This window comes from Paramisgurnus dabryanus, chromosome 17 (assembly GCF_030506205.2).
Source record: "Paramisgurnus dabryanus chromosome 17, PD_genome_1.1, whole genome shotgun sequence".
In the NCBI taxonomy this organism is placed as follows: domain Eukaryota; kingdom Metazoa; phylum Chordata; class Actinopteri; order Cypriniformes; family Cobitidae; genus Paramisgurnus; species Paramisgurnus dabryanus.
Genome location: NC_133353.1, coordinates 15,477,224 through 15,488,064, shown reverse-complemented (window position 1 = coordinate 15,488,064; position 10,841 = coordinate 15,477,224). Strand labels below are relative to the sequence as shown.

Sequence of the window (10,841 nt, the reverse complement as noted above, 5' to 3'; positions counted from 1 at the left end):
TAAGCATTTGTGGACAAAAATGGTAATTGGATGTATTTTATTGGACTTTCATGGATCATTCACACATCTGAAACAGACTGGATTCGATTCGCGATCGCGTTGTTTCATCACAAAAGGTAAGAAGTCACGTTATATTTTGCATGTTGTCATCTTCTGTCACAAAATACTACATTTATGATGCTAGAGCTAAAAGCTTTTTGCCAAACTAACCGAGACCGCACGCCCCGGCTTTTCTGACGAGGCGAGCCTCTAATAACTTTACGGTCCGCATAGATATATACAAAGTCCGGACCTCCCGCTAGCTTCATGCAATTAGCACGCGGTCCACAAGCAGTATACATCCCCCGCCGGGTCTTAATTTCTGTAATTTGCGAAAATAATGCGTTTGAAAATGTTTATAATGGGAATATGTTAGTATTGTCCAGGGAAAACGAGTGTATTGTTCAGACTGCTACATCACAATTTACGCTGGAATCTTTGTGTGTCATGATGAGTTTGACACACTGAGACCGGGCCTTACCGCCCCGGCTTTTCTGACGAGGCTAACCCCCGAGCCTCTTATAACTTTACGGTCCGGACCTCCCGCTAGCTTCTAGCAATTAGCATGCGGTCCACAAGCAGTATACATCCCCCGCCGGGTCTTAATTTCTGTAATTTGCGAAAATAATGCGCTTGAAAAATTTTTATAATGGGAATATGTTAGCATTGTCCAGGGAAAACGAGTTTATTGTTGTGACTGCTAACGTAACATCACAATTTACTCTGGAATCATTGTGTGTCATGAGTTTCTTCTCCTGTAGTGTACTTATTAGTGATACTTTTCTGCATGATTTGTCTGTTGGCAACATAAACCGTTAATAATAATAATATATAAAATAATAACACAGTATGGTCTGTACTGCTCACGATACCACTGAGCACGCGCACGGGCACATGACGTTGGTAGTGGGGCGTGATCAAAGGAGCAGCAGCTCATAAATATGTAAGACTAGCTCAAAACAGCACAATCTGAACTGCCCTGAAACAGAGGCTAGAGATGGGTAACAATCTTTTCCTACAAGCTATTTCGAGCAAACAACTTTTGAAACATGCTTTAAGGAACTCATACACCTATATAACTTGTGGAAAAGCAGTCATAAGATGGGCACTTTAAAATGCATATTAAACTTGTCAACCATTCCTTAGTTTTTTTTCTTTTTAGAGTTAAGGGTATTCCTGGTCTGAAAATAAAACAAGTTATTAAAAAAATTCCTGTGTGATGCTGTATGCAAATTTTATCCACAGCTATTTCATGTACTATGGCTTTTGATCAGTAACTCCTTACATACAGAACAAGCAACACTCCTCAAACATACTTATTATACATATTCTTTATTATCATGAAAATACCTGAAAAGGTTTGAAGAACAGCAATATAAATATATCCTTAAGCTATTTCCTGGAGCTGCGTGTCATAGCTGCGTGTGTATGGTTTTTCGTCTGCAGCGCATATTGAGTTTCTGCACAAGAGCGCCCTCTGGCTTTTGGATGTAGCTGCATTTCACCTAATTTCATTGAGAAGCATAGCAAGCATCATCGGCCAATTTATAGGTGCACCCCTATTTTAGGTCAGTGTCTCCGTCTACCAACCACACCTTTTTTTGCCACGGTTAATGCATCTGATGGAAAATGTATCTAATTAGGTTGCTCTGTATTTTGCACCTGGTTATTTTGACATGTTTCATGTTTAATTTTTTTAAACTTTAAATGCAAAATCCTCTTGTTGTGTATGTACGTTAATAGAAAATACTTTTTTTCCAAACTATTTCTGTTGATTTGTTATATAAACAATTGATTTTAATAAAATTATAACCATGCTTGACAATTTTTCTAATAACCATTTTTTCTGGACCTATGAAAATTATGAGATTTCAGATTTGGACCTTTAAGTGTAAACTTTGAAAAAAACACTGCACTAGATACTGTAGAACAAACTCATTAGAATAATTTATTTGCGTTTCTTACAGAGTTTCTCTGTGGTGATTCTGATCCACTGGCCCGCTTAGACTTCTGTGCCAGAGAGGTTCCAAACCTTAATGTCTCATACACTGGGTCAACCTTACTGCCACAAGCTAGAACAGAACAAACACCTGTTAAAATACTACAAAGTAAAGCTTTTATCTTGACAATGTGCTGATGTTAAAAAAAGTGCTTACCAATGGGCATAACCTCCCTGATGCAGCCAAACTGTTCCTGAATTAGCAGAGGGGAACTGGAATATCTTCGAAAACCTTTGGGCTGCCATAACACACAGAGGATTGAGTGAGGGGCTCTGCAGTTTTAATACCACACTGTTTATGCAACCAGACAATTTCTGTCTTTCAGTTTCAGTACATAATATACACCTTCTAAAAAAAACAAAGTCATAATTTGAATTAGCATGCTGGAGCAAACAGGTTCGGCCCTCAGAAAGTATGCCCTTATTTGTATATGCTGTGTCGAGCTACTAATAGTCTATGCAATCTACATCACAAATTTGCTTTGAAGGATTCTTAGTACCTACGACTGAGGTTGGGGATTAATATAAGCACCACTCTAACTCAGCACAAAGCTCTGTAGTGTTCCCACATCACACTTCTCTTGCAGCATGTGAAGGGACATGTAGGGTGATGAAGTTGATGCTAATAACTGCAATTGCCTATGAAATACTGAAATGACTAAACTGAAAAGGTTTTTAATGCAATTTATTTAATCAACTAAAAGAACAATAATAGATCTGCCATGCAATGTTTACGTGCTCATAAAGGAAGTTGTTAGGGTAGTAAACTACTCTTTAAAAAGCATTCTTAGCTCAAAGATTCTCACTGATCTGTAGGGCCAAGATAAATAAACAGAGTTTAAAAATAGCAAACTTATAAGCAAACGTGGAATTAAATCCTGTGGGGAATTCTTCTCTTTTTTAAGTCAGACCCCTCTCCACAGCTACATTTTCCATCTGCGAGAGCCCACTACATCATCAGGAGACTCGTGGTCCCAAGTCCCAACCCACCAAACACCAATCTGTAGGCCCAGGACTGATACTACATTTTTAATTTCTTGTGCTGATCATGTTATCCTTGGGCGCTAGAATCAGAAACTCGTTATAATAATAATATAGACTAGTCAAAGGGTGATCCTACTTAAAGTGTCTTCGACAAGGATATTTTTTGTGGTGTCTGGTGAACTCTTAGGGGCGGTTTCCCGGACCAGGATTAGCTTAATCCAGGACTAGGCCTTAATTTAATTAGGAAATACAACTAATTTTAACAAACATGCCTCGCTAAAAACATTACCTGTGTGCATTTTGAGGTAAAACAAAGGGCACTGATGTATTTTAAGATATGTCAGTGCAAGTTGTTTTCAATTTGGAGAGCTCTTAAAAGTGTTTAAGTCTAGGACTAGTCTAATCCCTGTCCGGGAAACCGCCCCTTAGATTTCTAGATTACTAGAATTTTAATTTTAATCAATAAATCCGTCTTGAATTTAGATGACACTACTTTTACACATTTCTCAGACATTTTTATCCAAATCAGTGGCGGAGTGGCAATCGGGAGAGTCGGGACTTTTCCCGGTGGGCCGGTAGTGTTTTAAGGCCGCGAAGGACGGTCTGATAATAGCCGTGCTTTCAGTCTTTAGTCATGCACTCCGGCCACACTAAAAACTATTTATCATATATTTAATATGCTTCAGCGCTCAAAATGTATCTGGCCGCACCGCTCTCTCTATCAAGCCCGTCTCTCCTGGAGTTCTATCAGCCAATCAAAAAAAAAAAAAGAGGGTACACAATAGCCAATCAGAAAATAGCACTGTTGTATCTGGGTAAGATTTAACGCAACAACCAATAAAAAGCATAGCCTCGCACACCCTCAGAGGAATGGAGCTGCAGTCCGAGCATCACTTTGAGCAGCACAGAGTAAGTCTGATCTTCTGTTTTAATGTTACAACAAATACACAACTTTGACACAAACAATGACAACTTGACTGCTGTTAGAGAATGTTTCCCAGATAATCAGCATCAGTTATTCACGAGTGTCTGTAACTTAGCCAACAGTTTACAGCCTGTTCACGGACAACACCTTCTCAGAACATGTAAGTTAGTCTAATGCTGCGTTCCAGGCAACCGGTAACCCGTGAATCACGACTTCAAAACCACGACTCACGACTCTGAACTGGGAGTACATCGATCTAGTACGAGTTCACGGGTGGGAAGTCACGAGTTTGACTGCCGTTCCAGTGCACTTTCACAGGTAGAAGGAGGTAAAAACACGGGTTTCAGGCTGCCTGGAACGCAGAGTCGTGGTTTTGAAGTCGTAATTCACGGGTTTACAAACCTGCCTGGAACGCAGCATAAGCCTCGTTATATTTTCGTTATCACACAATGACTGACATTTTGTCACATAAAACATCTCTCTCAAAACAGGCTTAATAATTTTATAAGCAACTGCTTTGCAAGCATAGTAAGCTTAAGTTTACCTAAAACTAGGGAACTGTTGTTGACTTTAAGATCTTTTAAATAATAATTATTACACATGGTATTTCATGTTGTTGTGCAGTCATTTTATTGTAATTTTAGATTTCAGCATTTGCTTATTTACAGGGAACCATTTTCTTTTTTTCTTTTTTTGACCACGGAGGGCTGATGGTCTATGAAATTTCCCGGTAGATTTTTGGGTCCCACTCCGCCCCTGATCCAAATGGATTCAAGCTAAACATTTATTCATTATCCCTGGAAATTGAACATACAACCTTTTGCCTTGTTAAAACAATGCTCTACCAACTGTGCTACAGGAAAACTGCTAACTAGAACCTAACTGCTGTGAACTGGTTCTCAAGGTCATCCACTTAGTTTTAGAGAATCCTGGTATACCCTGGAAAACACAGGAAACTGAATGGAAATTTTAGCTTTTCCTTTCACTTTTTTTATCTGTGTGTGGGGTCCTGTAAATATCCCAGAAGAGACAAGACTTGTTGGCCCCGCGCTTAATGCACTTAGGTGTTTACATGATAGATGTATCCTTCTTATCTGTCTCACTCCCTCACATTCTTTTTTTTAATTTTAATCCAAAAAGTTAATGTAAGATGTTTTTCCAAACAGGCCGGCCCATGAGACACCTAATAAGCAGCCCATTGGTTCTTTTTATTTGATATTTGGCTGGCCAAATCATGGGCCAGATTTATTAAGGGCAAAATTAGTATCAGAGCGCAGTTCCAAAAATGTGCAGATTGGAGTGGTAATATCTGCTGTTTATTTACTGAAAAAGCGCAAATTTAATAACACCAGCGCAACAGCTGATTTCCATAATGACCAACACAACCTATTAAAAGTTAAGTTCAGGTTTATAAATAAGCAGAAGTTTATAAGTTTATAATCTGCTAACCATTAATGGCCTTGGTTCAGCACCGCGGATAACGCAGCTAACTAGGTTTGGGTATCGTAAGAAATTTTATTATTCCGATTCCGGTTCCAGTTCTGCCTAACAATTCCCGGTTCCGATTCCACATAATAAAACTAATGCACAATACTTAAACAATTCCATTTGTGTTTATTAATCACTGTCAAAAATTTTAAATGTAAAGTGAATTAATATTTTCAGTCACTATATTTTTGTTCCCTTTATTTAACCAGATAAAACCTTCTGAGATTAAAAATCTCTTTTACAGAAGTGACCTGGATAAGATGAGCAACAGAGTATTTAAAATAAAAATAAAATAAAGACATCAGACACAGTATTAACACATCATTAATACAGATTAAAAAAACATTTACAAATTGTTTCTTCCTTTAACAGCTCAACAATTGAAGATTTAAAAAAATTAATCCACAGTAGTGTAGCTAATTTCAAGGACTTATGTAAAAAGTTCCACTCGCTGGATGCCATGTACCAAAATGCTTGTTTTCCAAATTCATAAAGATGGTACTGAAAGAATGTACCAATCTTGTGATCGCAGAAGATTTAAGGCGAGTAAGGGAGCAGAGATATTGAGGCAACTGTCCCAAGATAGAGTTATAAATAAAAAGGTACCAGTGCTTACGTCTGCACATTGATAATGACAGCTATCATACTCTTTTGTACAATTTACAATGGTAAGTGCTATAGTTACAATTTAATATAAACCTAAGTGCACCATGATATAAATTATCCAAAGAATTTAAACGTTTGGCAGTTGCTGATTTATACAAAATATCTCCATTATCAGGGACAGGAATAAAAGTAGGATAAAACAAATTTTCTTTTTGCTTTAAAAGAGAAGCAGGATTTATTTCTAAATAAAACCCTAATTTTATTTTTAATTTTTAAAATAAATTTAAAATAAATTAAATTTTTTATTTAGTCCCTACCAAGAACCAAGAATTTAGTCCATAATTGATTAACATGAGATTTAAAAGACAAGGAATCACCCAGCATAAAACCAAGATATTTATATTCTGTCACTACCTCTATTGTTGTGCCATAGGGGTTTAAGGGGTGGATGATTTGCCACTTGTTTTTTTGATCTATAGAAGAACATTACATTAGTTTTAGTCTCATTTAAAGTATATATCATTGGAAAGCTCTAAGAATGTAGTTTTCATATTTTAAAACATTTTAGCAGTAATAATAATGCAGTGAGAGTAATTGAATAATTTGTGACATGAGTATGGAGCAAAACGTTGACACATAGGGCTCTATCTTACACCCGGCGCAATGCAGCGCAATGCGCGACGCAAGTGCTTTCGCTAGTTTCCACCTTAATTTTCACGTTTAGGGCCGCGTTGTTTAAATAGCAAATGCATTTGCGCCCCCTTTTGCGCCCATGGGCGTTCTGGTCTGAAAATGAGGTGTGTTCAGGCGCATTGTTGGCGCGTTGCTATTTTGAGGCAACTAAAATAGACTACGCCATTGACCAACAAAAACCTGGTCTAAAGTCTAAAGTCAATGGCGCAATGTGTTTTATGTTATTTAAAGAGCGCATTAGTATGCGCATATAAACGGGAGGACAACGCGGGTTTGCTTATCACAAAGTACATGAATGCGCAGCAGCACAAAAATGCTTTTAAATATGAAAGATTAAAGGACTGAATGTAAAAGATTATTATTGAATCTCTTGGACATAAATGAGGACTAATTATGAGATGTTAGAAGGCGCAAAGAGTTGCTTCACCTGCAGCCTGGTAAGTAAATAAATGCTTTGCTTTAAACAAATGCATCTGTTTTTAAATGTTTTTTTAAATGCTACCTCACGGATTTATTATATGATGACTCTGTACCTGCGGATATGGTGAGATGAGAAACATTTTTAAGTCATGCTTAAAAAAAAACTCTTTGCTAAAAAAAAACGCTGTCCAAAGTGCTGAAACGCGCATAGAGCCGTTTGTAAATTCTTTATCTCCTGTTTGTTACAAATAAAGTATTTTTAGAGTACAAACCTTTTCTTACATCCTTGTAAATTATTTTTTGATGATATTGGATAGCCATACATTTAAAGCAATTACAAGCCTGCATTTTTACTTACATGACTAAAAGAAAACGGGTTTTAAAGGTTTTAATAAAAAAATAACAATTTCAATACAAGTGAAAAACAACACAATTATTTAACATTAATCTTAAACTGGTAATCTTCTTCCTTCGCTTAGTTTTTCAGTTTACAAAGTCCGTCATCTAAATAGGGATTAGACATAGTGCCAGCGCAACTTGCTTTTAAAGGGAATGAGAGCTGAGACTCTCATTGGTTTACTGCACGTTACGCCCAAAATACTCCCTTTACAATAGGACCAACCCTTTTCGACCATGCGCTCGGCGCACAAACCATTTTTCCCGTCGTTAAATTAGCAAAAGTGGATTCGGACACGCACGTTGCGCTGTGCGCTTTAGACAATGCGCTTAGATCGTTAAAATAGGGCCCTTAGTGGCCTTTGTTGGTAAAACGACTAAAAGAGTGACACAAACCACATTTAAAAAGTAAAGGCCCCAAAAGTTAACCTAATCTGATAGATGTCTTCCTGTGCCATCAATTTCAATATTCATTTCTTTAGTTCTGCACTGTAAAAGTCATTCTGCAGGCTTGTAGATTTGATGAAATTGAATATGTAAACTTTATTTAATAAAATTAATTTCATTTAGTTTGGTAATTTTTTTGTGTTACAATTATTTAAAAATGACTGGAATAAAAACAACTTATTGTTTTTGTGAAGGATTTAGCTATTCTTATTGTGTATCTGCGAATGTAGCGAATACTGAATAAATCCAACATAATACAAATGAGCTGTTTTAAATTAAAAACCATTTCAGGTTGATACAGGTAGTGAGTGCTGAGCAGACGGATTTAGGAAATATCTTGTGTTATTGTGCCACAATTCAAAGTTTTGAAAGCATTTCAGTCGAGAATGTATGTTTTTTAAACAAGAATCTGCAGTAGGTTCATAAAGATATCGCCTATTTAAACATTTCCTTCAAGTTTTTGGCGATGGGAGCTCCAGATAATCAGCGGGCGCTCAGCGCTCATATATACCGGACAACGGCGCCTCACCTCGGCCAGTCTTGCTGAAAATCACCGCTGGCTGTGACGTCAATGTAGTGTTTAAACTGTGGATAAAATTCATTTCGGGTAAATTTAACGGGTAATCTTTGGTCTTATAAGTCTATAAGCAGTGTTTCTTTGTATAATTAGTTTGTAATTTGTAAATATTAATTTCAATAAGGATTAATATGAACTGGGTTTGGACGTAACTTCAGCTTTAGGACCTTAGGAGGTCGCATATCTAGGATGCATTCGTCATCATGTCTTATTTCAGAATATTAACAAGTTGACTTTTATTCTTAGTTAATCGTAAATTGTTGTAATATGCGTATGACTTGCGAATGTAACACTTAGTTAACTTAAACAAACTAGGCTTAATGGCGTATGCAGTCTGCATGTGACCTCCGCAGTCTACACCCTTCGGATTCAGAAACGGCCTGCGATTGGTGGTCCAGCTGTAACTCATTTTGAGTGACAGAAAAACTGACCAATCATACTGTTCCTCTGAATGGGTGGGTTCTCTTATCACGAACTTTCATAGATATGTATGTATCTATTATGACAAATTCTGCTCGCTCGCTCGCTCGGTTCGTGTTTTAAAGATAAACGTGACTTTACTGCGGTCTTTTTCGGTTTATTTAGCTTTGTGTTTATTATATCCACAAAGTATTCGAATAAATTGGTAATGTAAAACTATTCTCCGCTGTAAATAAATTGTGTGCTCAATTGCGACGCCCTGTGTTGAATTTTCCCGCAGAAACATGAACCATTGCTGACTGAATTGTTTGACAAAGGCCTCTTTTACTGGAGTTTTCTTCTGCCCACCGAAACGGGGAAATATAACATTATTCATTTAATTCCACAAAAGGCGAGGAAGATATAAAATGTATAAGTTATCTTTTTAAAATGTTTAAGCTTTCTACATAATGTAAATTGAACATTTATTATTATTATTATTAATTTTGCGACCTATTATCTAAATTGTGTGTTCATGAAGGCCTGTACTGCAGTTTCCTGCAGGCAACATGAAACAACAGGAGAACTTTATTCACAACAAAAGGTGAGGAATATTATTAAATAAATATATTGTACATATTATATTGTGTATATAGTGTATGTGTTTGTATATACTCTGAACCGGTTCAAGGAACGAAAACGAAAACCGGAAACGAACGAAATTTTAACAGGAACAAAAACGAAAACGAAAACAAAATCAATTTTAATCGTTCTGAACAGAAACGTTTATTTAAAATGACCATTAACCGGTTAATAACGTTATTTTATCGTTTTCTTTAATATTGTACTTATCAGTGACCAATCATGATTTGAACAGTACAACACGTGACTTTGACGCATCAAGCGTGAGTGACTTTGACACATAGCGTGAGTGAAATGCCCGCGCAGCAGTCATCGAGTCTCCGGCCCGATAGCATTTGTCTTAAATAACCACAAAGCTACCCATCAAATGTTCAGAGTTATGTTTAAGTTAAAACTTGCTTGGAAATATGAAGATGCAAACTGTAACTCAGAAAAGCCAGGGGACTTATAACTTTTTAGATGGGTCGCCACCAAGAAATTCCTTTTCGTTATTATTTTTCTTACGACAAGCTGTCTTAACAAGTCTGTCTGCAATATTGAAGGATGTGGGGGAGAAGTACAGTAGCCGGGAATCACTGAGGTAACTTACAGAGGCACATTTAACATAAACATCCAGCAGAGTATGCTGCGGTTTCAACCAGAAAAAGAAATGGTTGAAAACGGGTCGTTTTTTCAGCTGTTTATACTTAAAATGAATGCAGGTATTTCTTTTGTGGTTTTAACAATTAATGAAATGTTGAAGTTTAGTTATATCATGTGTTATGTTATTATTTTTGTGTGAAAATTAGTCTGGATGCATGCATTTGTTAAAGTATACCCTGAATTAAAATAACGTTATTAACCGGTATTTTTTCTAAGTAAACCGTTTTCGGAACGTAAATGTTCAATGAGGAACGCAAAAACGGAAACGTTAAAATATCGATTCTGCTCGGAGTGAAACGATTGATAATTTTTTTCGTTTTTAAGCCCTGGTATATACACATGTGAGTAACTTGGTTAACAAATAAATATGTGACTGTATCCTATCGTGTTATTTGTATTTTCCAATGAGAATTTATTAACAGTTTTCGATATTACTGCAGATTTCAAACATTTATAATTAGCCACAAACTCAGATGAACTCCATTGCACATATCTTCCAGTTCCCTTTCAGTCGGTCACTACGACGTCACGTCGTGACCGACGAATTGGGAACCGCTCCGCGGGTGACCTATCTACTTCGAGAA

The 10,841-nt window shown here is 36.8% G+C and overlaps 1 protein-coding gene across 1 annotated transcript in view; it reads right to left on the bottom strand.

The window, feature by feature from the left end:
• Positions 1 to 1,893: 1,893 nt before the first annotated feature.
• Positions 1,894 to 10,841, bottom strand: part of LOC135737375 (SH3 and cysteine-rich domain-containing protein-like) — a 29,943-nt gene continuing 20,995 nt past the window's right edge. The window contains exons 3-4 of the mRNA XM_065255162.2: positions 2,196 to 2,277; positions 1,894 to 2,111 (exon numbers count right to left, since the gene is read on the bottom strand). Coding sequence (XP_065111234.2) covers positions 1,978 to 2,111; positions 2,196 to 2,277 — 216 coding nt within the window. The 3' untranslated portion in view covers positions 1,894 to 1,977. The remainder of the gene's footprint in view (positions 2,112 to 2,195; positions 2,278 to 10,841) is intronic.